The sequence below is a fragment of the Girardinichthys multiradiatus genome, chromosome X (assembly GCF_021462225.1).
Source record: "Girardinichthys multiradiatus isolate DD_20200921_A chromosome X, DD_fGirMul_XY1, whole genome shotgun sequence".
In the NCBI taxonomy this organism is placed as follows: Eukaryota; Metazoa; Chordata; class Actinopteri; order Cyprinodontiformes; family Goodeidae; genus Girardinichthys; species Girardinichthys multiradiatus.
In genome coordinates, this window is record NC_061817.1 from 6,467,137 (window position 1) to 6,494,882 (window position 27,746).

A 27,746-nucleotide genomic window follows, 5' to 3' on the forward strand; every position below is an offset into this window, starting at 1 on the left:
CAAAGCCAGCTATTAATAATCTTCTTGAATAACCTCTCCAAAGCCCAGAGCTTAAGGCTACTGGACATTTACAGTTTATGTCTCTAAGCTGGGTCTTCCCTAGGAAACCAATTTAAATGAACTGTTATAGTTCTGATATGAAGAGAATTTAAAAATAAGCCAGAATTATGCAAGAAGCTTGTTGATGGCAAAAAAAAATTGTGGTTCCTCTGCAACTTGCTAAAGGATATTACACAACTAAAATCATGAGCATCTTCCAGTAAACAATAGCAATTGAACCAGTTCCTTTATAGCTAAAGGACATCCAAATACAGAACAACTTTCATTGTGCAAACTTACTGTAGGCTAAAGTTTCACACCATCTATGATCAGTGTTAACGGACTAATTTGACCCCCTGTGAATAAGAGAAAAGCCTAATAAATGAAAAATTGTGCATCCAGTTCTTTTTTTGGAAAAAACATTGAAGTTTAATGTTGTTAATGCAGCCCACATAGAATAGAACTGTCAAAAATAAGATTAAAAGCCTAAATTATTGTGACATTAACACCCATGATGAGTGTATGTAAACTAACTAACTGGAACTGTACATCTACAGTCTCTTGATGTGAACGTACTGACAGACACGAGGTTGGTATTGCCCTCAAAATATTGTCTTTGTTCTATCTAACAGCAGTACAGATGTGAACAGACGGGGCCATTTAGCTACAATCTGACTGTGAGCTCTTGACTGAAGATAAAGACTGCAAAGGCAGGAGGAGGGGGCTCAGTTAACAGCCTGGTAAAACTGGAATGAAGCAAACTCTGATGGCAAAAAAGAAATGCTATATCCACATAAAGAGTCATTTGGGTGGTCCATGAAAACCTGCCGCTTATCAAGGGAGTCCCTGCAGACGGGTATAGAATTTCAGACTGTAAGTCTTGACGTGTACTCTGATACAACTGTCACCACAAAGATCACGAACGTTTCTACACATTACACAAACTATTTAAATTCACATTTCAGCAAGGGCAGTAAGTCCAGATTTGCTTTCACTCAGCCATTAGCTCCGCACAGAAGTCGAGAGCATCTGCCTCTCAAGGGGGTATGGTTGCTTGGATTGGCTTTTCATAAGAGAGACATTTTTCTTTATTCTTTTACCTCAACCCCATCTTCAATCCCACCCTTCCTCCCTCCATCTTTCTTTATCTTGCATCCGTCTCTCTGCGTGGCGTTCCAACATCTGCTACCCGAGGCTGCAGCAGCCAGACTTGTGCTTCTGAGAATCAATGTAGTCGTGAATCTTGAACTTGGGCTCATTTGGCTGCTGTGTCGCTCTGTGCTTCAGCTCCCTGACAGAGAAAAGGAGAAGGAGAGAGAGGGAGGCAGAGAGAGGAAGTTAGAAGCAGAGAAGTGGATGTGTGGGATGGAGCACAGAGAGGGAGAACAAATCAAGAATATGAAAAAGGAGGAGGGAGAAAGAAAAGCAGAGACATTGAGATTTTATCAAAATGCCTCTGGTGGAATGTCATTTATCACAGCTTATGCTTGAAACCAACAAATCGTCTATACTTAAGCCCAAAGGTGGATTTTTTATTTCTAGTGAACTCTGCTGAATATTAATCAAACGAAGCTCAATTGAGGGAAGATGTTCTGGATGTGGAAAAATTCTCGTCTCTGTTGCCAAACCAAATGCTGTCACCAAACAACTCTCCTTTCAACTCAGTTTAAAACACAGACTTTATGTCTGGCATATTATATTATTGGGATTAGGTATTGCAAGAAATAGAGCTTGTATGTTAGATTTTGTGAAATAAGTCCTCCTTATGCAGTATCTATGGAGACCAAGGTTTTGATCTGCTGGTATCTTTTCATCAGTAAGACCTTAGAAAAGATTTGTTTTGATTCATACTATATCTCTCTTTTAAGGGCAGTCTGTTTTTTTTACTACTCTACTCCATCCTTCTGTCTTTTCCATTTTAATTTTGCTCTACATGGTGACCAGTGACAGAGGCTTTCTCAGCTCATCTTCCAGTAATATGCAGCTGAATCAAACGTCTCTCAGCTGAAGGTCAGCAAACCTGTAATAAAACGGTGACAAACTGAATAGTTTTTTGGCCTTCAGTGGTGAAGAAAAACTACAATTTTGATGCTACTTCTTGACATGTTCTTCATCAGAGACTCTGGCGAAGACGCAGATTAATACCATATCATTGACTCTATTTGCATAAATAAAGCTGTAAAATATATTTCCAACCCCGGCACGAACACTGTTTAAAAAACACGCAAACCATTTTGTTTCTCACTGACATAAAATCGGGGTTGCTTAAATTATTTGTTTTCTAAATGCCACAATAATGAGAGATAATTTCTTTTTACATTTTTCAACCAGTTTTGTCAAGTTACACTCAGAAGTGTACATACATGTAATTAGCATGTGGTAGCATTGCCTTTTTATACTATATGGCATATGTCAAACATTTTGGATATCTCTCTACAATGCTTTGCTGGGATTTTGGCCCATTCTTCCAGACAGAACTAGGGGCTGAATCTGGTTTGTAGGCCACCTTCTCAAATAACTTTTCAGCCCTCCCCACAAATTTTCCCTGAGAGAAAATCGAGATCAGGGCTTTGTGGTGGCCACACCAAAATGCCAGCCACTTTGCAAGTAATTTGGCAGCATGCTTGGGTTTTATGCACAACTTTAAATTCTTGGCTGATGTCTTGAGATGTTGCTTCAATATTTTTGGCATCATGTTCTTTCCAATTTTTCCTGACTTGTTTATATTTTTCCATAATGCCACAAACGGAAGAACTGTGTTTGAAGTGTTACCTAAAGACACATCCACACCTTTGCCTCTGTGTATCTTAGATGTTGTGAATTAATGTATCAAGAGCTAACATAGCCATGACATCATCACCTGGTCTTTCAAAAATTGTTTAAAGGTGTAGTAATCTTAGTATATGTGAACCTCTGAATTTGACAAAAGTCTTAATCTGTTATACTTAAAAAAATATTATTTTAGTCCTAACTAACCGAAAGCAAGGAAATATTAAGTCTGATTTATTGTCAGTCCGTGTGGAAAAGGGGTTTGTCTTTTATATAGTACAGTATGGTTTTAACTGGATGTTTCTTTATTCGACTGTATGTTTGTAGGTTGTTCTTGCAAGTGATCAGCAATACTGTATTTCATATTGGACCTTATTGTTTCAGACATGACATGCAATTGACAAAAAAACAAAAGATAGGCAGGAATCCGCTGATTACAGTTTATATGCGACTGTCTGAAAACCAGGTGTACAATTTCTGCCCTGATCTCAGATTTGGGACTTGTGTCCATACTTGCCTTGTGATACTTCAATACTATATTTGATACCGTCAAACACAATATTCTTTTATAGAGGCTGGAACATGTTCCATGGATCAAGAAAACTGGACTAGGCTGGTTTAAATCATACTTGATAGATTCCAGTTTGGTCTTGACTTACACATCAGAGTAACAGTGATGTGATAAAACATCTGCTTCTTAAAGATTTCTTCTCTTTTTGCGTTTGTAGTCACACTTACATGCAAACGATTCTCAACAACTTTTTAATATCAGAAAATTGTAACTTGAGTAAATATAAAGTACAGTTTTCAAATAATGATTTAATTTATAAAGGAATAAAACCTACCCAAAGCAGTCTTACCCTATGTAAACATATAGTTGCCCCCTTTCTAAATCATGAATTACCTTGGATTAACCCCTTTTTTTTGAGTGATTCATTTCACCCTGATCTGATAGCTGCTTTTTAAGAAATCATTTAAACAGAACCTGTCTGAAACATAAATTAGGATAAAACATCCCAAAAAGCAACACATCATACCAAAATCTAAAGAAATGCAAGAATGAATGAGAAAGTCTCTGACATCTGCCAGTCTGGATAAGATTACAAAGCCATTTCTAAGGCTTTAAGACTCCAGTGAACAGCTGTGAGAGCTATTATCCACAAATGGAGAAGAAATGGAACAGAAAGTGCATCAAAAGAGCCTAGAACAACATCTAAACACAGCAGGTCTCAGTTGCCTCAATAATAAAGAGACTTAGCAAAAATGGCATCCATGGGACAGTTCTAAGGTGAAACCACTGTTGACAAAAAACAACAAAAAGGCCTGTCTCCAACCTTTGTGTTATTTTTGCTCAGCAGTAGTTTTCACCTTGACATATTCCCAACAGTCACCAAATTTTATAAAAAAAACCATCTTGATGGTCTTTTAGGAAACTTTTAGGAAAATATTTGAACTGACGAAGCAAAAGTGCTAATTTATGCAGAAGGTGTGTATCTCATTACATGTGGTGTAAGGCTAACAGTGTAATGGTCTGGTTCTGCTGTACTGCTTTCTGGACCTGGATGACTTGCCTTAATTAATGGAACCATGCTAGATCTGCTTTCTGTCCCAGTCAAAGTCCAGACTTAACTCTTATAGAGATGTGACAAGACCTTAAAAAGACTTTTGATACTTGAAACCCCACCAGTGTGGCGCAATTAAAAACAATTCTGCAAAGAAGAGTTAAACAAAACTCCTCTACATCTATTTAAAATACTATTTGCCAGTTATCACAAATGCTTAATAGCAGCTGTGGCACAACCAGTTAGGTCTGGAAGCAATTACTTTTTCTCATAGCTCATGATGGTTTGGACAGTTTTTTTCCCTTGATAAATTAAATAATCATTTGTATCTACCCAAGTTATCTTTGGCTAATATTAAAATTTGTTTAAAGATTTGAACTGTAACAAATAAGCAGCAGAAAAGAGTTGTAAGGGGGCAAATACTTTTTTATAGCTCTGTAGTTATGGAGTAGGGCAAGACTTGGTGCTTGGGCCAATTGCTTATAATTTCTATATGGGTTCATTTAAAATTCTTAGACAGCATGAGATGCATATCCATTATGTTGATGATACTCAACTATATTTATTTATGAATGAATGTTGGTTAAATTGAACCAACAGTATTTTTTGAAGACATAAATGCTTGGATAATGTTTCATTATCAGCTTTTGAATTCAGACAAAAACAGGTTGTCCTCTTTAAACTAGTGTTTCTGAAGAACTTTCTGGTTTGACAGTCACTCTACAACCCCAATTCCAATGAAGTTAGGACGTTGTGTAAAACGTAAATAAAATGTATTCAACCTATGCGCAGTTGAATATATTATAAAGACAAGATATTTAATGTTCAAACGGATAAACTTTATCATTTTCTTTTTATATTCACTCATTTTAAATTTGATGCTTGCAGCATGTTAAAAAAAAGCTGGGACAGGGGCAACAAAAGACCGGGAAAGTTGAGGAATGCTTAAAAACCCCTTTGGAATGATTTGGTATAACAGGAGCATCCCTGGAAGACTCAGTCGATCACAAGAAAGGATGGGGCCAAGTTTACTACTTTGTGAACAACTGCAAGGGCAAATACGCCAGCCGTTTAAGAACGTTTCTCAACATACAATTGCAAGGAATTTAGGAATTTTATCATCTACAGTCCATGATGTCATCAAAAGAATCTGGAGAAATCTCTGCATCTAAGCAGCGAGGCCGAAAACCAGCATTGAATGCCTGTGACCTTCGATCCCACAGGAGGCACTGCACAAACAATCAACATCATTCTGTAACAGATATTATCACATGGGCTCAAGAACACTTCAGAAAACCATTGTAAGTTAATAAAGTTCATTGCTACATTTACAACTGCAAGTTAAAACTCTACCATGCAAAGCAAAAGCCAAAAGCACCGAGAAACGTTGCCAGCATCTCTGGGGCCGAGCTCATGGACTGATGCAAAGTGGAAAAGGGGCATTGGTGTCCTCAGTTCCCAAACGCTTACTGATTGTTGTTAAAAGGAAAAGTGATGTAACACTGTGGTAAACATGCCCCTGTCCCAGATTTTTGAAATGTGTTGCAGGCATCAAATTCAAATTGAGTGAATATTTGCTAAAAAACAATGAAGTTTATCAGGTTGAACATTAAATATCTTGTCCTTGTAGAGTATTCAATAACATACAGGTTGAACAGGATTGGCAAATCATTGTAATCTGTTTCTGTTTACGTTTCACACAACGTCCCGACTTCATTGGAATTGGGTTAGTAGATGGGATTCATTAGGGCTTTGAAAGCATTTTCTTTAGATGGAAAGCATCTAACATAAAATGTAAATACATTTCTTAATGTATGTACTTAAAAAAAATCTTGCAAACATATTGACTCACCATCTTTGTTTTTAGATGTTTATATTGTTTTCGAGAAGCAAGAAACCTGCAGCACTGACTGAAATTCACCATAAATCTAATGCTTTTATTGGTGTAAATGATTGCTCACAAAACTGAACATGCTGTCATATGGTAGTGAGTGGAACCTGAGCTGTAAAAAAGATATATAAATACATAAAAAATGTTTTTTGCCCTTCAGCTTGAAAGGCATCCACACAAGGAAAATAAATTACACTGTAAATGTCTGACACCAGGTGTCTCCAACACAAGCAATACCATTAAAAAGAGACAACAGCTGCAGACACCAAATTAGCTAATAACCATTACTTTGGATTAGACGCTGGAATCAGAGACGAGACAGTATCCGTGCACAAATTACAACAATAAAAATCCCTGAGAGGAACAGCAAGGTTAACTCAGAAACGATTAACTGCAAGCATGAAGAAGATAAAAAAAAAAAAAAACTCCCTAATATGAAACATAGTCGTCTGACCCAAATTAAGAATGATTCTCCATAAATTAAATTTTCACTTTTCTTTTATAAGCAGTGAAAGGTGCAGAATTTAGTGAAATAAATGGGTAGATTAACTTTTTTACTGCAGGTTATTCTGTTGGTAAAAGCTAACTGGGGTTTTGAAGTGAGAAGTATTTAATTTGGTAATACCTTTCAGAGGAAGAAATTAAATTACCTAATTTAAAGTTGCTTCAAATTTAGTGTAGGATGCACCATAAAGCCTATGCCTGATTATCTAATTATATCTTAAAAATGAAGGATTTCAGCATTTTCTTTCTCACAAGGTATTTTCAGGTTTTATAAAAATCTGAACAGTTGGGAGAAAACCGGTAAACAAGTAATGAGGGTTTAGGCAATCAAAGTTGAGCCTCGAGGAAGAAAGAAAAAGCCTGTGTTGGCAGATCTGACAGATGAACCATCAAAGCTCAAAATACTGAAATGGTTCATGCAGGTTTCAGTATATTCACTGTCTTGGGAAAGTATCCACAACCCTTGAACTTTCACATTTTGTCATGTTACGAGCATAGACTTTAACGTATTTTGTCAGGATTTGATGATATAGATTTTTTTTTCAAATAAAAAAAAGCTTGATGATCACTTGTATTCAGCCTCCGTTACTCTGATACTTCCAAATAAATCTAGTGCAACACATTTCCTACAGACGTCACCTAATTAGAAAGTAGAGTCCACCTGTGTGTATATTAATCTCAGTATGAATAGAACTGTTCTGTGAAGTCGTCAGAGGTTTTTTTAGAGAACATTAGAGAACAAATGACATCAAGGAACAAAGCAGACAAAGCAGGGATGCAGTTGTGGAGAAGCTTTCAACATCTCACGAGGCTCTGCTCCAGTTATTTGGACATAAAAATAGTACAGCACAACTCTGAAGCTATCAAGACATGGCAATCCACCTAAACTGTCAGGCTGCACAAGGAGAGCATTGGTCAGAGAAGAAGCCAAGAGGCCAATAGACAATCTGGAGGAGCTGCAGAGATCCACAGCTCAGTTGGGAGAATCAATTGACAAGACAACTATTGGTTGTGCGCTCTGCAAAACTGGCCTTTATAGAAGAGGGGTATGAAGAACGCCCTGAGTTGCAGTTTACCACAAGTCTTGTAAGCAACACACCAAACATGTGGAAGAAGATGCTGTTCTACAACGGAATATTAGAGCCAGTCTTTTTAATTACGAGAATAAAGTGGTAATATTACAAGACTAAAGTCATAATATTACGAGAATAAAGTCGTAATATTACAAGAATAAAGTGGTAATATTGTGATAATATTGTAATTTTATGAGAATAAGGTCGGAACGTTACGAGAAAAAAGTGATGACAACTCCTTTTCCACAAAACAAGCAATTTCTTCCAAGTCCTATGACATATGCACAATCATTTCAAAGTCCTGATACTGGTAATAACTTGATGCTGATGTGCTAAAAGAAAAATAATGTCCTTTGTGAAACTGATACTAAAGCATAACTTCACAAAATGCTCAACATTCCTCAATTTAATGCATGAAAGGCTGCGCTTTTTTGTAAGAGTTCTAATAAAAATTCAGACTTTATTCTTGTAATATTCCGACATTATACTAATACTCCGTCGTAATGCTCAGATATGCAAAACGCCATGTGCGGTAGGAAACACTGAACAGATCTCGAACACACCATGATGCTGCCACCACCATGTTTAACTGTGAGGAAGCTTTTCTTCAGCAGGGATAGGGAAGCTGGTCAGAGCTGAAGGTGGATGGAGCTAAATTTAGGGCAATCCTAGAAGAAAAACACTATTAGAGGCTGCAAAAGACTTGTGACTGAGGTGGAGATTCACCTTCTAGCAGGACAACTCTAAACACACAGCCATGGTTGGTTTTCCAGTTGTCAAGAGCTGGCATCCACCATATTTTAGATACTTCCCCGTCATTAGAATGGCCTAGTCAAAGTACAGGCCTAAAACCAATAGGAAATCTTTAGCAATTGTCAAAATAAGGTGAGATCTTTCCATGTAATCCATGCAACATTTAGTAACTGCTCACAGTTAACTCCATAAAAGTTACAATAAATATCCTTATGTGTAATCCATGCAATAGTTATTATCTTTTGCATAAGTATAAACAACAAATATCCAATGATGTAGAATGATTTCCAAGTATTAAATGCAATCAGCGATCTTTTCCATTTTTTTACAAGTATTAAATGCAATCAGTAATTTTTGATCATTAAGTAAAAAGATATATGAGTGAAATGTGGGTAAGAACTGAGAATTAAAGTAAAAAACATTAAGGTTTGACATTCTCAATCATGAAAGAGATAATCATTTATAAAGCATGAATAAAAAGAATGAAGTGATGGTTTTGCAACTGTGTTTTAAAGTAAATGTTGAAAGCTGCAGAATGGAATGTGTAATACTGTGTAAAGTTTAAAACTGAGCAGATTAGGGAGAGAACTGTAAAATGACTAGGAGTGACGAGAGCCAGCTGCATGCTGACATCGAACCTTTTGAAGGCTAATGGGAGGAAGGGAGGATGCGACTACAGCCAGCTGCGTGGCTATTACCAGCATCTCCAAGGCCGAGAAACAGCATCAGTAGGTCACAATGACCATGACTAAAGTATTGAGCAATGACCAAGAAGCTGAGCTGAATAGGTTGCGCAATAACTGAGAAGCCTAATAAGGGGCTGACTGGTGAAAGCATCAAGCACCATAAAAGCAATGCTAAAGGAGGGAACGGGTTGTTTCCTCGCAGAAGACCAGCGAACAAGATCGGACGGAGAAAAGAAGCTTAGATGGAAAAGGAACAAAGACACAGCCCAACTGATCGACTGCATTAAAAAGAGGATCAATCCGTGGGCCCAGAAAGGACTGTGCCTCAAGATTAAGACTCTGATTTCATCTAAAGCCTTTTTATAAAGACAACAGAAGTGAACTTGATCGGTGAACAGCTGATTGCTCTAGGTTTCAGGCTTCTGGAAGTCCTCAATCAACCTCATTTATGTCTCCGGGTTTCCTTCAACTCTTTAGCCTCTGGAAACTACTGTCTTCGAAGACATATGACAACAAAGATCCTGTTTAACCATCGAAGCCTGGAGCATCAGTGCCTGCCACTTAAAGGAAGAAAACTGAAGATTAAGTCGTATTCCCTTCAAGAAACCACTCGTTGTTACCAGAAGAATCTTCTCCATCAGGTGCATGGATGAGCCTCCGTCTTCAAAGCCTCTCCAAACTCACTAGTTTCAGCATCAGGGAAAGACAGGTTGAGTGGATTGATTCATTTCTATTATTGAAATTATTTTGTGTTGCCGAATTTAAGCTGTTACTGACCCCTGCAAAAGCGTTACTAATTAAAGAAAGCATATAAAATTCTAGTTAAATCGTGGACATTGAGTTATTTGAGTCACCATATTTTTTGGTTTTTCATTGGTGGTAAAAAGTCTTGTTGCCTGGTTCTAAGATATTTTAGGAGGTTTTTATAGGTTCCCTTAGTCAAGTTTGTTAAAACAGGGCCCTTGGGGCTCGTGCCAAGCCAATAAAATTAACCTAGCCCATATACCAAGAGCCAGTTGTAAAATTAGGGAATGAGCAGCCGTGAACAAAAGTGACTGTTGAAAGTGTGAATGACTGCGATAGGCTACTCAGTCGTCCAGACCTCCAGTTGAAGGCTGTCAGAGGCTAGGCGAGTCATTTCCCGACACCAGCTTAAACGGAACTTTCAGTAAACCTGCTTAGTAAGATCTTTCAGGTTTAGGGAAGTCCGGACCCGTTGGATGGAGAGCTGGTTTGAGCAATCCCTTTAGACATAGGGAAGTAGGAGGGAGGGGTTAGCTCATCGGACAACAAAAGGTGCCGCCCAAACAGGGACGCTGACAGAGATAACGGGGCCCCAGAAGAAGGATGCTCAGCAGAAGGACGTCTCTGCCTGAGCACCCCGGACTGACAGCCTGAAAGGGAGTAAGGTTGTCTGTGACTGATAAGGCCGTCAGTCACAACCCTCGCAGTAACTGCATAGCATGCAGGTAAGGATAGGGCTTTATTGAGGGTAGACTGACCAGACCCAGACAGTAAAGCTAGTAGCCAAATAGTCTTAATCCATCCCTACTCGAAGGATCCTCGAGAGGCTTTGGAGACGGACAACTCGAGACGACAAAAACATATCGATGGACAAAGAGACTGAAACGCAGGAATGGATGGAGCGGGGAGCTGAAGGACCTCTCCCGTCAACCGACATCAACACCGTTACAGCTACACCGCTTACCTACCGAGTTGCTGTTAGGTGGGGACGGATATTTAACATGGGCTTCATCGGTAAAGAAAATGTTCTTCAGTTTCAACAAAGAGCAATCGAAAGAAGAACTAGAGAGTCAGCTAGCATACCACCTACAAAGAGATGAAGCATACTATTGTTCAGAGATAAAACATGGATTTAGACTGGTTGTGATACCATGCCCCAGAGCAGTCCAGAGGAAGGAAGACATTAATCGATGGTTACGATGGTGGACAGGGTTCCTTGAACTTTGGGGACTGGGGAAACCGGTGTTACTGCACAGTCCATCCGAAAAATATGACCCAATCGTAAAGATGGTTTCCAGTGAGTCTGGACTGAACGGGTACCTCACAAACCCCAACACTAGAGCCACGGCAAGGTTGAAAGAGTATGAAAAAGAGACCAGAAAGATGACCCAGTTCAAAGAAAAGCTCCGAGCCATCCAATATGATGACAAAGAGAGTTTGCTTGAGGAGTGTAATGAGTATGGCAGACCGGATCATAGAAAAGACCACAGAGCTGACTCAGAGATACCAACTTATGATTTAATGAAAGAAACAGAGAGTGAAGAAGAGGGCAACGAGTCAGAACAAGAGCAAGACCCAAGAGGAGCTGAACCCAGCCAAGGACCAACTATTACCCCATTCATCACAAGGCCGACGAGTGAAATCCATCAACGGATTGCTCAGGCCAGACAAGAACTGCAAGCGACTACCGGGCAGGAAGTCCTCTTATCAGCAGCCCTCGAGTGCCATAAGGGAAACCTCCAATGGATGGCCAACACCCCAAGCCACAGGGAGCATGACCCCACACAAAGTAAAGTAAGAGACCTTACCTTCCAATTTGAACAAGAAGCCAAAGAAAACAGTGCCAGTAACCAACTCAGAATGACAGGATTTTGAAGGAAAAGAGCCAAGAAAGGTTAGTCAGTAGTCAGACAGAGTCATAATGAGGAAAGTCCTAGACCCGATGCCCACAGATGCAAGACGGATTTCCCTGCAAAACGGGACTCGACTATACCAAGTTATCGGAGACCCCTGGGAAATAGGGAGATGGACTGTTAGTTTTCACAAATGACAACTTCAAGATCCACAATACCAAATTCAGGAAAAGGTTAAGAGCCCAGGCAAGGGAAAATTACAAAAAAGAGGTTCGAGAGCTGAGAAGACAAGTGAGCCAGAACAAAGCAAGCAAAGTGCATCTGACTAGTGGGGCCAACCTCACTTATTATACTGTCATCCACGCTCCCATTGCCGCTTACAAAAAGGGAGAAGATTTGAAAGAGTTTAGAGAAAAAATTTGGGTAGTCCTGGAAGAAGGACTGAATGGTGCCATCAACCACAGCCTGAGAAGGATAACAATATGCCTAGACAGACTGAGATCGCATAACCTGCCATGGGATTTGGCATAAAAAGTAGCCGTTGCAACAGCACACCATGTAGTCAAGAATCTGCTGACAGATGCCTCACTGACCGAAATAGTCATCGTCACTTCCTTTAGCCAGCATGAGAGTCGGAGGAAGAGAGAGCTGGCGTTAGTAGAAAGGATGGATGAGAAGAAGTCGAAAGATCTAGTTGTGATGCAAGGCGCTAGACCCTCTTGCTTGAGGGTGTCAATAGTGGCCTTCTGGACAGCAGTCAGGTCGGCAGTCTTACCCATGATTGGGGTTTTGAGTGATGAACCAGGCTGGGAGCTTTAAAGGCCTCAGGAATCTTTTGCAGGTGTTTAGAGTTAACTCGTTGATTCAGATGATTAGGTTCATAGCTCGTTTAGAGACCTTTTAATGATATGCTAATTTTGTGAGATAGGAATTTTGGGTTTTCATGAGCTGTATGCCAGAATCTTCCGTATTAAGACAATAAAAGACCTGAAATATTTCAGTTAGTGTGCAATGAATCTAAAATATATGAATGTTAAATTTTCATCATGACATTATGGAAAATAATGAACTTTATCACAATATGCTAATATTTTGAGAAGGACCTGTACATGTCAATCAGTACCCTGTCAGAAGTGGGGTTGGCTTATGAGACCTATAGACAAAGGCGGGCCATAGACGGATATAACCTTGCAGGACCACAGATATAACCTGATCATTGGCTAGTCTACCAGTGGACATGGATGTGGAAGGGGTTGGAACCTGGATTGCCTTACCCATCACCCATTTATCAAACCCTGCTCAAAGGACGAGTGGACAGAACTGAAGAAGCAGATCAACTGGAATTAGCAGGCTATTCCCAAGGATAACAATGCCAGAGACTTATTCAGACATGAGTCCTCTCAGTTATTTAGCTACTTTTAATGCCTAAGATGAAGAGCCTCCTGACAACCCTGACAACACAAGTCCCTTTGCTCAACCCAAGCTATGGAAACGGATAAAGATTACGGATAGAGCGTCTTTTGTTTTTCTTATCAGCATTATTCTTTTGTTAGTTATACTTTACCAAGCTGGAGTGGGACCATGGAACTTAACCCATGTTAAGGTCGCTCATGGCTCTTCAAAATATGCCAACCAAACTTGCTGGAACACAACCTCTCTGAACGTCTTTTTGCCTTGGACAGAATACCCTCCCCTAAAGAACCAGTCTGTGTTCTTTCATGAAAGCCAAGAAACCAATTTCACCAGACTGAAGAAGGTTCTACAGAGAAACCCAACATGGATAAACGACTCCACGACCCAACAACTTGTCAATCACAACTGGTCTATCTCCAACCTTGAACTCACTGAAGGAGTAATAATATGGGTGAAAATTTTGCACCGACTCATCCGTTGTACAATTCGCTGCAATTGGATTCACCCTGATCGAGGGGTCCCAAAGTGACACTGCGACTGGGCCTGTCAGCCCTTGGTACAGTTTAGAGGCCACTGTTATTGGGAGCCTGAAGTTATCCACAAGGCTCCTTCAAGAGTTGTGAGTTGCCCAGCCTGGTTTCCCCGTTGGGAATTTTGGGGGAAATATCAGTTAAATTGTGACGAGAATGTGTCCACTAAACCAGACGCATCCCAGCACACCAGCAACCACACCGACTGGGGCCTTGTCATCCCCGCAGGAGGATCCAACGCCACAGCGCAGAATGGCACATGCCTTCCTGACACTCCTAGGCCTAAAAACACTTTGTCAACCAGAAACCGTACAAATTACCCGTTGGCTTTTCGGAATCGAGAAGCCCTGCAGGAATGTATTAATACCAAGCTCAGACATTTGCCTAGCTGTTTTTGGAACATATTCACTCAGAACTATCTGCCCTTAGCCCCTCTTTATACTCATCGAGTCTACCTCTCCTTCATTACCTCCTGGTCGAAAACCATCTGGACTGAACATAAAGAATGGCTGAACACGACGTTTCCCAGGGTATGGAAGGCTTATGGTGTTCCCCACTTCAAAGGAGACTTCCCAGAGGGTGGAAGCCGAACACATGAATGTTTGAAAGGACCTTATTATGCAGATATATATGTCCAAAAACTACCTAAGCCAGATGAAGGCTGTCAGAGGCTAGGCGAGTCATTTCCCGACATCAGCTTAAACAGAACTTTCATTAAACCTGCTTAGTAAGACCTTTCAGGTTTGGGGAAGTCCGGACCCGTTGGATGGAGAGCTGGTTTGAGCATCGGACAGACTTGTACTGTACTGCCTGAATACATCCTCTGACATTTACAGGGGTTGGACAATGAAACTGAAACACCTGGTTTTAGACCACAATAATTTATCAGTATGGTGTCGGGCCTCCTTTTGCGGCCAATACAGCGTCAATTCGTCTTGGGAATAACATATACAAGTCCTGCACAGTGGTCAGAGGGATTTTAAGCCATTTTTCTTGCAGGATAGTGGCCAGGTCACTACGTGATACTGGTGGAGGAAAACGTTTCCTGTCTCGCTCCTCCAAAACACCCCAAAGTGGCTCAATAATATTTAGATCTGGTGACTGTGCAGGCCATGGGAGATGTTCAACTTCACTTTCATGTTCATCAAACCAATTTTTCACCAGTCTTGCTGTGTGTATTGGTGCATTGTCATCTTGATACACGGCATCGCCTTCAGGATACAATGTTTGAACCTTTGGATGCACATGGTCCTCAAGAATGGTTTGGTAGTCCTTGGCAGTGACGCGCCCATCTAGCACAAGTATTGGGCCAAGGGAATGCCATGATATGGCAGCCCAAACCATCACTGATCCACCCCCATGCTTCACTCTGGGCATGCAACAGTCTGGGTGGTACGCTTCTTTGGGGCTTCTCCACACCGTAACTCTCCCGGATGTGGGGAAAACAGTAAAGGTGGACTCATCAGAGAACAATACATGTTTCACATTGTCCACTGCCCAAGATTTGCGCTCCTTGCACCATTGAAACCGACGTTTGGCATTGGCATGAGTGACCAAAGGTTTGGCTATAGCAGCCCGGCCGTGTATATTGACCCTGTGGAGCTCCCGACGGACAGTTCTGGTGGAAACAGGAGAGTTGAGGTGCACATTTAATTCTGCCGTGATTTGGGCAGCCGTGGTTTTATGTTTTTTGGATGCAATCCGGGTTAGCACCCGAACATCCCTTTCAGATAGCTTCCTCTTGCGTCCACAGTTAATCCTGTTGGATGTGGTTCGTCCTTCTTGGTGGTATGCTGACATTACCCTGGATACCGTGGCTCTTGATACATCACTAAGACTTGCTGTCTTGGTCACAGATGCGCCAGCAAGACGTGCACCAACAATTTGTCCTCTTTTGAACTCTGGTATGTCACCCATAATGCTGTGTGCATTTCAATATTTTGAGCAAAACTGTGCTCTTATCCTGCTAATTGAACCTTCACACTCTGCTCTTACTGGTGCAATGTGCAATCAATGAAGACTGGCTACCAGGCTGGTCCAATTTAGCCATGAAACCTCCCACACTAAAATGACAGGTGTTTCAGTTTCATTGCCCAACCCCTGTAGATTTATTATGCACAGACGATGTTTTTAAGTCTTTATTTCTGCTAATTATGATGATTTTCTGCTAACAGCTAATGAAAACATTTAAGATTAGAATATTACATCAGAGCAATAACAAACATTTTAACATAGAAATATGGGCTTGATAAAAAGTATGTTTTTAAAAGGAGCCTTAATAAAACACATATTCTACTTTATTAAATATGTCCAACCCCTGTAATTCTTAATATCAAACATTTTGATGTCTCAACTTCTAAAAGTTTTTGTCCCCACCTGATGGCAGCACAGCAAGCTTAAAAAGAGGTAGGTAATCTTTCTTTTAACAATAAAGAATAAATAAAAAACTAAATAAAAAAACTCAAGGAAAAGCTCAATGTTAATAAAAACCATTGAGCAAATCTGGAGAGAACCTTTTGTAAGAGATTGCTCCTCATGAAACTGACACATTAAACATAAGACTTTTAATCTGTGCAAATGGTTAAATGAGAATCACAACAGCTTTAAGACTTACTTTGCTATTGCGAGAAAAGCCAGCTCCACGTTGACTCCTGTCTTTGCACTGGTCTCCATAAATGGCACCCCATATTCCTAAAACGGAAAAAACATTAGAAAAGAACCGAGGATGTTTTTAATGCGGATGTAAGCACTTTAAGACATCTATTATTACCTTGGCCAGCTTCTCTCCATCCTCAGTCTTCACCACCCTCTCTGCAGCCATGTCTGACTGTGAGAGAGAAAAACATGTCAGGGGTCAAAGATTCACCACAAAATTAGTCACAGTGATGCACAGTCTTGTCAGCCTCTTTCTCTGGCTGCTGGGTTGCCTGAGATGCAGCTCCATGAGAACTGATGGGATGTCAGCAGCTCCACCCCCAGCAGAAGAGCAACGCTCACACAGACTTACAGTCTTGCTGCTTTCACGGTAAAGATCTGAGCTGCTTCGTGACACCCACGACCCTTTGAGGAGTCCTTTCTGAACCACCAGAGGGAGCTTTTTACATAAATAGGCAGTGACTGGTGCTTTGAATGAGGGAAAGGATTTTTCTCTTTCAAACGCCTTAAGCTCTGTACAGACGTTGGCTCAGAGGCTTATAGCAAAAAGAGGGAAGCTAAGGGGGCCTGTTATGAAGTCTGTTATCAAGTATTTTTTGCTTTTTTGTCAAACTTTAATGTGTGATATCAGACAAAGATAACCTGACAGAATACAAAATGCAATTTTCAAATTCTGATTTCCTTTATTAAGGGAAAAAAGCTATCAAAGCCAGCCTTGCCCTGTGTGAAGCATCTAATACCTAGCTGGCCCACCCTTGCGGGCTACAACAAATCAAGCGTTTGTGATAAATGGCATTGAGTTTTCTGTGGAGGAATTTTAGCCCACCTTCATTGCAGAATTGTTGTGCCATCCACATTGGTGAGGTTTTGAGCATGAACAGCCTGCTTTAGGTTATATCTCAACATTTTAATCAGCTTGCTGATGTGCTTTGGACCATTGTCCTGCAGGATAACCAATGTGGGCTTAAACTTAAGCTAGCCAGACAATCTCCTTCAGCATTTTCTGTTAGACAGCAACAGTCTCAGAACATCACAATACCACCACCGTACTTGACTCTCAGTAAGATTGTCATATTCTGAAATGCTGTGTTAGTTTTATGCCTGGTGTTATGGGATACACACCACCCCAAAACATCCACTTCTCTCTCCTCAGTCCACAGAATAATTTCCAAACAGTCTTGGGCACCATCAGGATGTTTTTTTTAGCAAATGTGTGCTCCAAGAGCACACATTTGGATGCCATTTTTGCCCAGTCTCTCTTCCTTATTGTTGAAGCATGAACTCTGACAGTAACTGTGGCAATTGAAACCTGTGGCGTTTAAAATGTTTTTGTGGGTTCTTGTGTGACCTCCTGGATGAGCTGTCGATGAGTAATTTTGGCAGGGGAACTGCTGTTTCATGTTTTTGCTCCATTTGTGGACACTGAGTCTCACTCTGATTTTCTGAAGTCCCAAAACCTTGGAAATGGCAGGTGTTTGATTATCTGCAACATTTAACAGTGACAGAAAAAGTAAAAACTGAAGAAATCTTTGGAGGGGGAAATGCTTTTTCACAGAACTGCATTAGTGAGGACACATTTTCAATGTTTTACATGCAAGAATGGGAATGAGCAAACCACAGTTTGCCTTTCTGCATTCGTGTCACAGTGGAAGAATTTTCTGTCTTGTAAAGCGTTTACATGTCTGCGCGAATGTGATAAGAGTGTGTTAAAACTGCACTAAAAAAAAAACCCAATATCCTTCCCATCGTTATAAAAACGCACACAAAATAACAAAGCTTTGTTCACCTTGTTGCCGAGCAACATGATGACCACATCCTTCTGGGCATATTCGTGTATTTCAGTCAGCCAAGCCTTCAAAAGTACAGAAAGAAGAGGAGATGTAACCAAAAGAAACAGCACCACTTGAAGAATGCACTTTCTTCTTCTTTATCTTGTTCCACTCCTGAGCTGTGTTGTATTGTAAGCACGCTCTTATCAATCATGCCGACACTGAGTCATTCTTATCCTCAAGCACTTTTATTGCTTTTCATTACTGAAACTGGTGAGCGTGTAGCCAGGCAGACGACAGCATCGTGTCATTTCTAAATAGGTCTTGGAGGAAATGTTACAGGCCCAGGTAGTGCATCGCATGTGAAGAGACAGAGAGAAGCATCCAGCTCGAGATTTAGGAGCAGGAGGAAAAAATTAACAGACAGAGAATGATAAGACGAGCAGGTGGATAGGGAGTCTTACCCTGATATTGTCAAACGATGGCTTGTTGGTGATATCATAAAGTAGAAGTAATGCTGCAAAAGAAGAGAACAACAGCTCTTTCTGTCAGCACCTTCATTCATGCATGCACAGTAGACGCACACGCATGCACGCACACACTCACACTGCGTGTGCTTGAAATATAAACAGCAAAGGTTACCCTGGGCATCTCTGTAATATGCGTGCGTTACGCTGCGGAATCTCTCCTGACCAGCTGTGTCCCAGATCTGCACAACAAGCAGCACAATTACACAGAATCCGACACAGAAAGACCACCCAGCTAATCCCAACCAGCCCATGGATGACTGGAATTTTAATGATCTACAAATACAGCACTTTTAGAAAGTACAAAGAAAGCACAGATTATAGTGTGAGGATTTTTTTTAAAACAGTACTTAATATAATGTAACTTGATGTGCCTAGTACAGGTTTTCATACCCTTGATTTATTTGTAATTATTTTTTTAGATTTTGTGACATTAACACCACACATTTCTATGTTTTATTGCGATTTTAGGTGATAGACCAACAAAAAGTTCTCCATAACTGTGAAATGGAAGGAAAATCATTCATGGATACAGGTAGTCAATATTTATCAACTAGGCGACTTCTGAAGGTAATTTATTGTGCTAAGTTTTATTTATGAGTGTCAGAGTAAACAGGTATACACTACTGGTCAAAGGTTTTAGATACACTTTCTCCCTTAATGGGTGTTTTTACTTTCATAACTGTGAACTGTGAATGAACATACATGGGATTATATAGTACACAAAAAGTGTGAAATAACTGAACATTTTTCTATTTTACATTCGTCAAAATAGCCACCCTTTGCTTTGATTACTGCGTTGCTCTCTTAGCCTTCTCTCTATGACCTTCATGAGGAGGTCACCTGAAATGGTTTTCAAAAGAGTCTTGAAAGAACTTCCCAGACGTTCATTGAGAGATGGCCAAAGGTTAATATTTCAGTCAGCAAAGGGCGGCTACTTTAAGAAATCTAAAATATAAAACATATTTAAAGTTCTTTTACAATTTTTTGTTTGCTACAGTATGTGTTCATTCACTGTTAAGTGAGATTTCAGTGAGAATCTACATACAATGTAAATAGTCATAAACATAAAGAAAACCATAAAATAAGAAACTTTGGACCAGTAGTGTATTTAGGAATATCCATATTCCCAACAACACAGCCAACTCCCACAGCATGATGCTGTCACCACCATGTTTTACCATGGTGATGGTGTGTTCAGGGTGATATGCAGTGTTTTGCCAATATTTTGCATATAGACTAAAAGGTTCAGTTTTGGTCTTGTCTGATCAGATCACCATCTTCTACATGTTTGCTCTGTTGCTCTTAAATATCAAAACATATCTCAAACTCAGTTAGATTGGATGGAGGTTCTCTGCAGTCTCAATGTTTGCCACAGATAGGTACATTTACATCTGAACTTTGACTGAGCCATTCTAACACATGAATATGCTTAGATCTAAACTATCTAGCTCTGACTGTAAGCTTAGGTTCGTTGCCCTGCTGTAAGGTTATTCCCGTCCAGTCTCAAATCTCTGGCGGCCTCAAGTAGGTTTTCTTCCAGGATTGCCCTGAACTAGCTTCATCCATCTTCCCATCAACTCAAACCAGCTTGGGGTATGAATACTTTTGCTATGCACTGTGGCTGTTCATTTGACATTATGATTCTTCCACAAAAAACGATTGTACTTTCAGATCGGCACATCACCTACTTTTATTTTATTATGCCAATTAAACATTTGCATGATAGAGTACTGAATTAGCATATCAACTTATAGTTAGTAATCCCTAAAATCAGAGGTTTTGTCTATTTGCAGATTTATTTTCTTTTTGTTATGTCATCTTTTTTGCTTCCTTGACTTAATGTTTATGCCACATGTTTTTAAGTTCAAGAGAAAAAAAATCCCTGAATGAGGTCATTTTAAGGACAGACTTTCTGTAAACTCTAAAACGTTTTCCTCTGGTATAAATATGAAGTAAGAAAAAGGCCCATAGCCACTCTTCAAAATAGGAAATATAAGAGAACGCTTCTTTCAGATGAGGCAGATAATTCTTAAGTCAGGAAACTGCCCCGTAACAGTCAGGGCTGCAAATAAAAAGTTTGAAATAACGCAGATTAGGAGGGTGGAATGAGGATGAGGTTTTTGTACAAATCGTTATCAGATTTTTCAATAACTGTGTTGGATGCTGTATATTACATTCTGCTACAGTGTCAACCTAAAATATTAATAAAGAATTCACTTCCTCTTGGATTAAATATGGCAGCCAGGCGATTACATCAAAGCATGTTTCACATTGATCTATTTATTTACCTTCTACACAACCTGTCAGATGAGTTTGGGTGAGCGTTTAGTTTGAGCTGATATGATCAGAAAGGTGCAAAAAGAGAACCAGACTCTCACCTGGAGCTTGACTTTCAGGTTGTCAACATCCACCACTTTATTCTGTGGAAACAAGAGGGACTGTGAGTGAGAGACGAGACGGCATATGTTTGAAAATGACACGGGAGCGGCTGATGAACATTATGGCGGCCTAAAAAAGCATTGCGACTCAGCGTGTGACAGAACAAACAAGGCAGCTAAAAGTGGCTTTGAATGCTGGCAGAGAAAGTAATTTGCAACACCCACAGAATAGCAAGGTCCCAGGATTAGACTTAATTACAGCAGAGGGAGAAAGACGGCTGGCAGCATAACAACGGACTCCTCCGTTAATTTCCTGCCACCCTGTAGGGGTGCCCTCTGATTTCCTGTAGCCCAAAAACAAGTATGAAAAAGTTTAGCCCCCCTAAGTGTCATGGATGGGTGCTTCTAGAAGAGTGGAGATACCCTTTTATGCATAGCGGTTGTGTATTAATACGCAAAAGTATGCACACCCCTTGTGCTTTTTCAGGTTGTGTCACTATACAACCACAAACTTTGATGTATTTTTTTGACATTTTATGGAATAAACCAACACAAAGCAGCACACAGTTTTCGTTTTTGTTCCCACACAACAATATTTTTTTTTAAACCAAAAAAAGTCTTGACTTTAACGAGGCCATTCTACCACATGAATACACTTTGATCTAAAACATTCAGTTGAAGCTCTGGCTGGGTGTTTAGGGTTGTCGTCCAGTTGGAAGCTGAACCTCTGCCCCAGCCTCAAGTCTTTTACAGCATTTAACAGTTTTTTTATTTTCAGGATTTCCTGTATGTAGCTTTAAACATCTTCCTTGCAACCAGTTTCACTAGTGTGTCCAGGGTGATGCACACTTGTTGTTTTCTGCCACACATAGTGTTCTGGATGTTAGCAAACAGCTCACCTTTTGGTTTCATTTTAAGAATGTTTTTCTTGCCACTCTTCCATAAGGACCAAAGATGTGGAGTGCACAACTAATAGGTGTCCTGTCAACAGATTCTTCCACCAAACCTGCAAAATCTGCAGCTCCTCCAGAGTTACCAAAGAATACATATTGCTGTGTTTGGTGTTGTGCCAATTAGTCATCTAATTTGCACTAATAACTAATTAGGTGACTTCTGATGGCAATGCTTTGCACTGTATTTTGTGTATAGGTATATCAGACTAAAAGGGCTAAATAGAAATGTACAACATACTTTTTGATTTTTATGTGTAACAATTTTGAAAACCAGGCATCCTTTTCGTTTAACTTCACAATGAGATTTTATTTGTGTTGATCTATCGCATAATATCTCGTGAAACAATGTTTAAGGGGTATGAATACTTTTTGAGACATTTTAAATGTACCATTGTTTAACTGCAAAAAAACACTGTACTTTCTTCCAGTCGTCATGACATGATGCTACAGGCACAAACCAGGTCACAACAAAGTTTGCAAAACAAAAACCACAAAAGGAAAAACAGTTGGTTAGAAGAAGGAAGTGAGGCAAAAAAGTGCACTTCCTGGAACACCATATCAGTGAGGTCATAACTGACAGGGCCTGCCTTTCTTGTGAAAGCACAAAAAGCACAAACATTCACTCACTTAACAAGGAAACACAGGAACAAACTACCTCAATAACAGTATAAAACCTACGTGTTGTGCGCCGAGCCATCGACGACAGTTAAAGCTGCCACCTGCTGAAGCCTCTGTCTTAGCAAAGGGAACTTGCATTAGTTCAACCCTTGCATTAGTTGCCATGGGTTTCCATTTTGTTTCTCTCCCCCCAATTATGACGTGAGAGCAGGCTGCATGCTGAGCAACTGCTGCAAGGAAGCATGCCCAAAATAGACCAGCATGTAAAAGCTGCCACAACAGCCTGCCTTGCCTGCCAAACCATGCAAAGAGGACATCCTCAACATATTGCCTCAACTGTTTATCTCAAATTGCTTTGTTACTAGGCTGCTTCAGACCCCTACTAGTGAACAAGGATGGAAACAGAAAGGCAATTACACCCTCAGCCTTTTTTTCTGAATGAACAGCATCAATTAATTATGGTTTTTAATTAATGTCAATAAGAGTCACTTCGCTTTTCAATGCATTTTAGCTGCTTCTGTATAACTACATGTGACATCTTAAGGGTTTTTTAAATGCACGTCAGATATGCATGTGCCTTTATGTCCACTGAAAGGCTAAATATCACTTTGGCTAATGCAACACTTTTCAGACTGTACACCCCTATACCTGACTTGCCATTAGTGCAAGTGTCTTTCTTTGACGGGAGGCGATCTAAAGCTTTTTTTTCCTCTTTCACAGATGAAGATGTTGCAGAGTAGTCATTTGCTTGAAATCCACCGACAGCCACTACCTGTGTTTGAATGTGTGTATGTGTCTCTTTGTGCAACAGATGCATGTGACAAGGTAGGAGTTTGTGCGACAGCAGGGTGACTCCTCCAGGGCCGAGCTGAGCCACGGCCAATCTTTCCAGGAGTCAGGGACGTGGGCGGGCATCTGCCAAGACATTTACGAAGCCGTACACAGCTCCAAGCAGCACGAGTGGTCTGTGAACTTGACTGATTAGTGAGAGGATTTGTACATTTAGTGCTATCATTGTAGAGTGATGAAGAATTTTGTGAGGAAATAGGCGCTAATTGGGCCGATGGCACTCCTACCAGTGAATAACTTGTTTTTGTAGATGTCATTAAAGGAAAAAAAACATTACTTCATCAGAAAAATTTGTAAAAGCACAAAAAATAACTAAATAGTTCATACAGTTCAGGTGTATCTTTTCTGGAGCATCTTTCTCACCCTAAAGTCTATTCCAACGGTGGCTATAAAGTTGCCTCCCAGAAATGCCCCATCTTTAAAGCGCACCAAGACACACGTCTTCCCCACCGCCGAATCTCCGAGCAGCATCACCTAGAGACACCCCACCATCAGAGAAGAAGGCGACAGGTCAGTGGCATGAATTTTATGACACCGGGTTCAAATGACTAAAACAGAATCTGCCGTTTAAATAATGTTGGAAACTGAAAACAACTGGGTTCATAATGTTTGAGTGTAGGTATGGGTCAGTAACCGGTATCAAGGTATATCAATGCTATAAGAAGAAATGCACCGATTAATCGGCCAGCAAATGGAATCTGAATTTTTCCTTACACAGCTCTGAAAGGTTAAGGTTAAATGCTGAAAAATGAGATTTTTTTCCTAGTAATGAAATTAATTAAAACTAAAAACTCAGACTATTTTTGGTGGAGGTGCAACAATCAATCAGTCAGTCAGATGTAAGAATTTCCCTTGATCAGCTCTGATCAGTGATCAGCAGATCAAACACTGACAAATTATTTTTTTTTCAGTAAGAATGAAATGCATCAAAACTAAGAACTCTCACTATTTTCTGTTTGAAAATCATCACCCAATCGCACATACTCTGATGCACCTTTCTAAGTTTAATAAAAAATCAGCTAAAGTTTAGGGATATGTGTTTTGATGCATTATTTTCAGTCTTCTGCAGCCTCAAACGGGAGGATTCTTGGATTGCCCTGCATCCATCTCCATCAGTCTTCTCAGTCCCTGCTGAAGAAAAGCCTCCCACAACATGATGCTGTCACCACCATGTTTCACTGGGTTTGTGGTGTGTTTAGGGTGATGTGCAGTGTTAGCCACCACACATACAGTATCTCAAAAAAGTGAGTACACCCTTCACATTTTCATGTATATTATTTAATATCCTTTCATGGGACACGGGACAACACCATATAGCACTTTGAAACATTGCAAAGTACTCAGTGTACAGCTTTTATAGCAGTTTCATTTGTTGCCCCTTAAAAATAACTGAACACACAGCCATTAATCTCTAAACCACTGGCAACAAAAGTGAGTACATTCCTAAGTGAAAATGTCTGAATTGTCCCCAAAGGGTCAATATTGTTGTATGCCCACCATTTTTTCCAGCCCTGTCATAACTCTACCGGGCATGGGGTTCACTAGAGCTTCATGGGCTGCCACAGGAATCCTCCTCCTCTCCTCTATGACAACATAATGGAGATGGTGGATGTCAGAGACTTTGCGCTCCTCCAGCTGCCATGAGGTGCCATGTTGAGCTTCCAGTGACCAGAATGAGAGAGTGTAAAGAGCAAAAACACACACCTGCTCCCCATCACACCTGAGACCTTGTAGGACTAATGAGTACCTTGAGGGAAAACAGCTAATCAAACACAGTTTGCACATGTTCATTGAGGGGTGTACTCTCTTTTGTTGCCAGCAGTTTAGACATTAATGGCTACAGCAAATTTATACAGTTTTACAGGCTGCACACTGACTGCTTATCTTCAGCGTTGTCCTTTGAAAAGATATAAGAAGATATAAAAATATATTTACAAAAATGTGAGGGTTGTACTCACTTTTGTGAGATACTAGCAGTTGTCCCACTGACATATTCTTCAACCTGATTTGTAGATCTCTGCAGCTCCCTCAAAGTTACCATGACAACCTTGGGTAAAGATTTTAAGCCATTTTTGTCCTAAACATGTTGCAAATCTTTGAATTGATTTTCTTAATACCAATTTGAAACCCAGCTAAGGCGTACATAGGGTGCCCAACTGGTTTTGCACATATGGGTTCTATTAAGTCAACCCAAGATGGTTGACATTCATCCAGTTAGTACCCATCCAGCCTAAACAAAATCCATATGGCCCCATACACATGTTTGCTAGATCTGTTCAACAACAAGATATTGTACTCCGCAAGTCATTCAAAATGTTAAATATCCACTATCACAAGTTTTATTTTACACAGTTATCACACATGTAACCAAAGTAAGAAATGCATTTATAAAAATGACTTGTGTGGAAATTGTAGTACTCTTGCGCTAAGCTTAATTCGTTTATGCCTTGGGCTGGCTTTGGATACTCTGTAAACCGCCGAACAGCAAAAAGGCATTCAATTCTGCAAAACAAGCACTTTATAAGTACTTTTTTGATCAAAATTTTTTGTGCCTATGTCTAATTGTAAAAACCGAAATAACAATAAATAAATCACTATAATTAATGCAGATCTCATAATCAATATATTAAAATATATTATTTTAGCAGTATTTAGATTACAGTTAAATTTTTGTTTTCAATGTTTATTCTGTTCATACAGCTGTTTGTATCACATGGTCTGAATCTCATACTGTCCCATGCCCACATCTTTTCTTAGAAAACTGTGGCTCTCTAATTCATAATCAGAGGAAAAAAAAGGTCGGGGTGATCGCAGCCAACCGCAATCATTTTACAACATGCAACTCTCTCGAAATACTAATCAAAAATAATTGCAACAGCAGGATGAGCAATTATGCAATCATTTCAGATTCATTTGATTACAACATTGCATGTCAGTCAGATCAACAGATAGATTTAAAAAGAGATCATCCCCTTGTCTGCTTGAGCAAATATTCAGGAGAGAAGCAACAAGTACTCCCTTGGTAAATATTTGAATCAGTAAGATCTCCCAACCATCTGCTGCATGGCTTGATATTAACAAGGACAATAACAAAAGGCAGACCAATCAGCTGGTAGTTAAAGGTTGCCACTACTAGTGCACATTCTCCAATTGCATGTTGTTCATTACAGAGTCTACACCCAGGTCTTCTGATCAAAACATGCAACAACAATAAAAAATAAAAAAAACACCACACTCAAGCCAAAACGGAAATACACACCTTGAAGGCAATATCATAGTACTCGTTAATAGAGGCGCATCTCTCCAACACATATTTTGACGTGCCGTTTTTAGCCTGCTTGTCCGTCAACGACGCCTTTCGCATGGACATGGTACTGCCAAGGAGAGCCGGAGCAGCAGCGGCAGCAGCAGCTTTTATACCTCCAAGATGCGTTCAAGAAAGAGAAGAGGCGCACGGTGTCAGTGAGCGATCAATCCCGGGCTGCGCCGACCTCCAGCCCCTCTGATCGCATAGTAATATGCAGTACAGACACTTCCTCAGGGGTGGTGAGAAAGAAGAAGGAAGAAAGAGGGAAGATCAGACCTGAACAGTGTTAAAAACACGGAGGCGCACGATGGAGAAACTTGAGAGGCAGTGAGCTGTGGCGGCGGCGCGTCTGCCTCCAGCAGTCAGGAGAGCGGTAATGACGAGCAGGCGGAAACATTTCTCTGCTTTGGCGGAGCGGAGCGGCGCATCCTGGCGTGGGCAGATAATTAGAGCTGGCCACAGATGCACAGAAGGACGTCGACAGTGTTCGCTTATTGCAGCGCGTCTTTTGTGGCTGACATGGAGCTGAGGGGGGTCAGCGCATCTGAACCCAAAGGTGCACATACTATATTAAAGTGATCGCATTATGCCATAAAGTGATTCTCATCCACTCTTATACATTTTTACATCACAGCAGACAAATAATCGATTACTCTACTTCTTCCCTTCATATATATTTAAAATGGTTTCACAGATTCAATTTCCTAATGAGACAAAAAAAAAAAACCATGAATGAATCTTTTCTTGCATTGTTTGTCTTCCCCTAGCGGTACAATCAGAAATCTAACTGCTCCGCCTTCTCTTGAGAGACAGCAAGCATTTGTGGCAGTGGCAGTCTGACTGCCACAGGGTGGCAGGGGATTCCGCGAG

General features: G+C 40.3%; 1 protein-coding gene across 2 annotated transcripts; it reads right to left on the reverse strand.

The window, feature by feature from the left end:
- Positions 1 to 444: 444 nt before the first annotated feature.
- On the reverse strand, positions 445 to 27,102 carry LOC124862444 (ras-related protein Rab-37-like). Of its 2 annotated transcripts, XM_047356343.1 has the most exons (9): positions 26,829 to 27,102; positions 23,933 to 24,043; positions 21,150 to 21,191; positions 18,884 to 18,950; positions 18,706 to 18,758; positions 18,259 to 18,324; positions 16,588 to 16,644; positions 16,432 to 16,508; positions 445 to 1,330 (listed from the first exon to the last, which is right to left on the reverse strand). In XM_047356343.1, the coding sequence occupies exons 1-9, from the start codon at positions 26,937 to 26,939 to the stop codon at positions 1,225 to 1,227; spliced, it is 690 nt and encodes a 229-aa protein (XP_047212299.1). In that variant the 5' UTR covers positions 26,940 to 27,102; the 3' UTR covers positions 445 to 1,224. The 2 variants fall into 2 exon arrangements, with proteins under 2 accessions (XP_047212299.1, XP_047212300.1); XM_047356344.1 differs by lacking the exon at positions 23,933 to 24,043.
- Between the last annotated feature and the right edge of the window lie 644 nt (positions 27,103 to 27,746).

What these genes read in the sequence shown, in the direction of transcription:
- LOC124862444 (XM_047356343.1), bottom strand. Translation starts at nt 26,939, where the DNA reads ATGTCCATGCGAAAGGCGTCGTTGACGGACAAGCAGGCTAAAAACGGC. An exon ending in ACCTGAAAGTCAAGCTCCAG is followed by an intron (nt 18,951 to 21,149) that starts GTGAGAGTCTGG and finishes CTTGTTGTGCAG; the next exon opens with ATCTGGGACACAGCTGGTCA. An exon ending in CATCGTTTGACAATATCAGG is followed by an intron (nt 18,325 to 18,705) that starts GTAAGACTCCCT and finishes GTACTTTTGAAG; the next exon opens with GCTTGGCTGACTGAAATACA.